The sequence below is a fragment of the Tupaia chinensis genome, unplaced genomic scaffold (assembly GCF_000334495.1).
Source record: "Tupaia chinensis unplaced genomic scaffold, TupChi_1.0 Scaffold000101_1, whole genome shotgun sequence".
NCBI classification, from domain to species: domain Eukaryota; kingdom Metazoa; phylum Chordata; class Mammalia; order Scandentia; family Tupaiidae; genus Tupaia; species Tupaia belangeri.
The window spans coordinates 8924143-8925863 of NW_006159565.1; the positions used below are offsets into that span (position 1 = coordinate 8924143).

Here is a 1721-nt window from a genome sequence, read left to right on the forward strand (position 1 = left end):
GCCGTGAGTTTTAAGCCACCGGGCCCAGTACGCGAACCGTGGTCGACTACGTGGGAGTCCAGCGACATAGCCATTACGCTAACTGCTGGTTCCTCCTCCTTTATATTTTGATAATTTAAAAAATGATGTGTCTTAAGTTTTTGAGGCAAAAGACAGAAAGTAGCCATATCTCCATATTCTAAATGTATATGTGTGTATTTATACTTTTTCTGTTGAAATATTTGAGCTCTTTCTACACCTCATGATACTTCACCTCTATATTTATTTTTTACCATGTATCTCCTAAGAACAGGAATATTCTACTGGGACCATCAGTTAGCATAATGGCTATGTCGCTGGACTCCCATGTAGTCCACCATGGTTCATGTCCTGGACCCAGTGGCTTAAACTTACACCGGGTGCGTGTGTGTGCGTGCCCAAGATCCCGAGAGGAGAATGGAGGAGAAGGGATTGTGGTGTGGCCATCCCCCCTGCGGGGTGATTTCTCGCTTTCTGTCTCTCTGTCTTTGTCTGTCTGGTGAGCGCATGCACCCTATAGCTGAAAAAAAAAAATTCTACTAAATCAAAATGCAATGATCAAATCTTAACTTCACTCAACATTTGTATGATGCTATTATTTAATATACAGTTCAAATTCAAATTTGTCCATCTGTCTTAATAATGTCTTAATGTGTTTTGCAGATATTATTTGATAAGGTCGATACTGCATTATGAAGGCTCATTGCAATTTGGCACTTACTTTCAACTCTGGTCTCTGACCACTATCCAAGTTCTAAATCCTCCAAATCTCTATACTTGTCACATGTTGTTCCCTCTGCCTTGTCTTAAGGAAATAACTTTCACAACTGTTTAAATTGTGTTCTCATGCTAGCACAAACATCTTGGACTTTATCAAGAATTTGGGACAACATTTTTGTCCTTTTTCATATATGTGCAAGCTCTGTCTATGGTATTCATCCTATTTTATTTTGTCTGTCATTTCTCCCACTAGACTATTAACCATATAAATTTATAAGGTCTTGCTTATCTTCACATGCCCTGTATCTTGCCTCATAGGATATAATGGATTCTCAATTAATGCCTTATTGAGTGAATAAATAACACGGGAGGAATGTTTTGTTCAAATGAATGCTTGATAAATATTTGCTATATTACAAATGAGATCAAGAGCCTAAAGCTTTGATTAACTTTGCTATTGTCATTGAAAATGAATCTGAAGTCACATTTAGGGTTGCAATTCCTCAGATAGGAGTATCATGATGAAGAGACTCACCAAACTCAGTTGGTACATTTATTAAAAAATACAGATAGCAAATCAGTCTATCCTAAGAAAAGGACCTAATGAATCATATTTCTGAAAAAGGAAGAGTTATAATTCTTAGGAATAATACAGTAGAAGATGATTACATGTTAATAAAGTCTCACCTTTCCAACTAATGCAGGAATATTCATTGAGTTAGTTGCAAATCCCATCCCAAAGACCATAGCTGCTTCTTACTTTTTCTGTTGAAATATTTGAGCTCTTTCTACACCTCATGATACTTCACCTCTATATTTATTTTTTACCATGTATCTCCTAAGAACAGGAATATTCTACTGGGACCATCGGTTAGCATAATGGCTATGTCACTGGACTCCCATGTAGTCCACCATGGTTCATGTCCTGGACCCAGTGGCTTAAACTTACACCGGGTGCGTGTGTGTGCGTGCCCAAGATCCCG

General features: G+C 37.9%; 1 protein-coding gene across 3 annotated transcripts in view; it reads right to left on the bottom strand.

Annotated features, from left to right (window-relative positions):
- The window catches only part of SPTLC3 (serine palmitoyltransferase long chain base subunit 3), a 161539-nt gene that overhangs the window by 78064 nt on the left and 81754 nt on the right, over nucleotides 1-1721 (bottom strand). For 2 of the 3 annotated variants that reach the window (XM_014585987.2, XM_014585988.2), the window contains exon 6: nucleotides 1426-1482. The exons of the other annotated variant lie outside the window; for it this stretch is intronic. In XM_014585987.2, the coding sequence (XP_014441473.1) occupies nucleotides 1426-1482 (57 nt within the window). The remainder of the gene's footprint in view (nucleotides 1-1425; nucleotides 1483-1721) is intronic. 3 annotated transcript variants of the gene reach the window in all.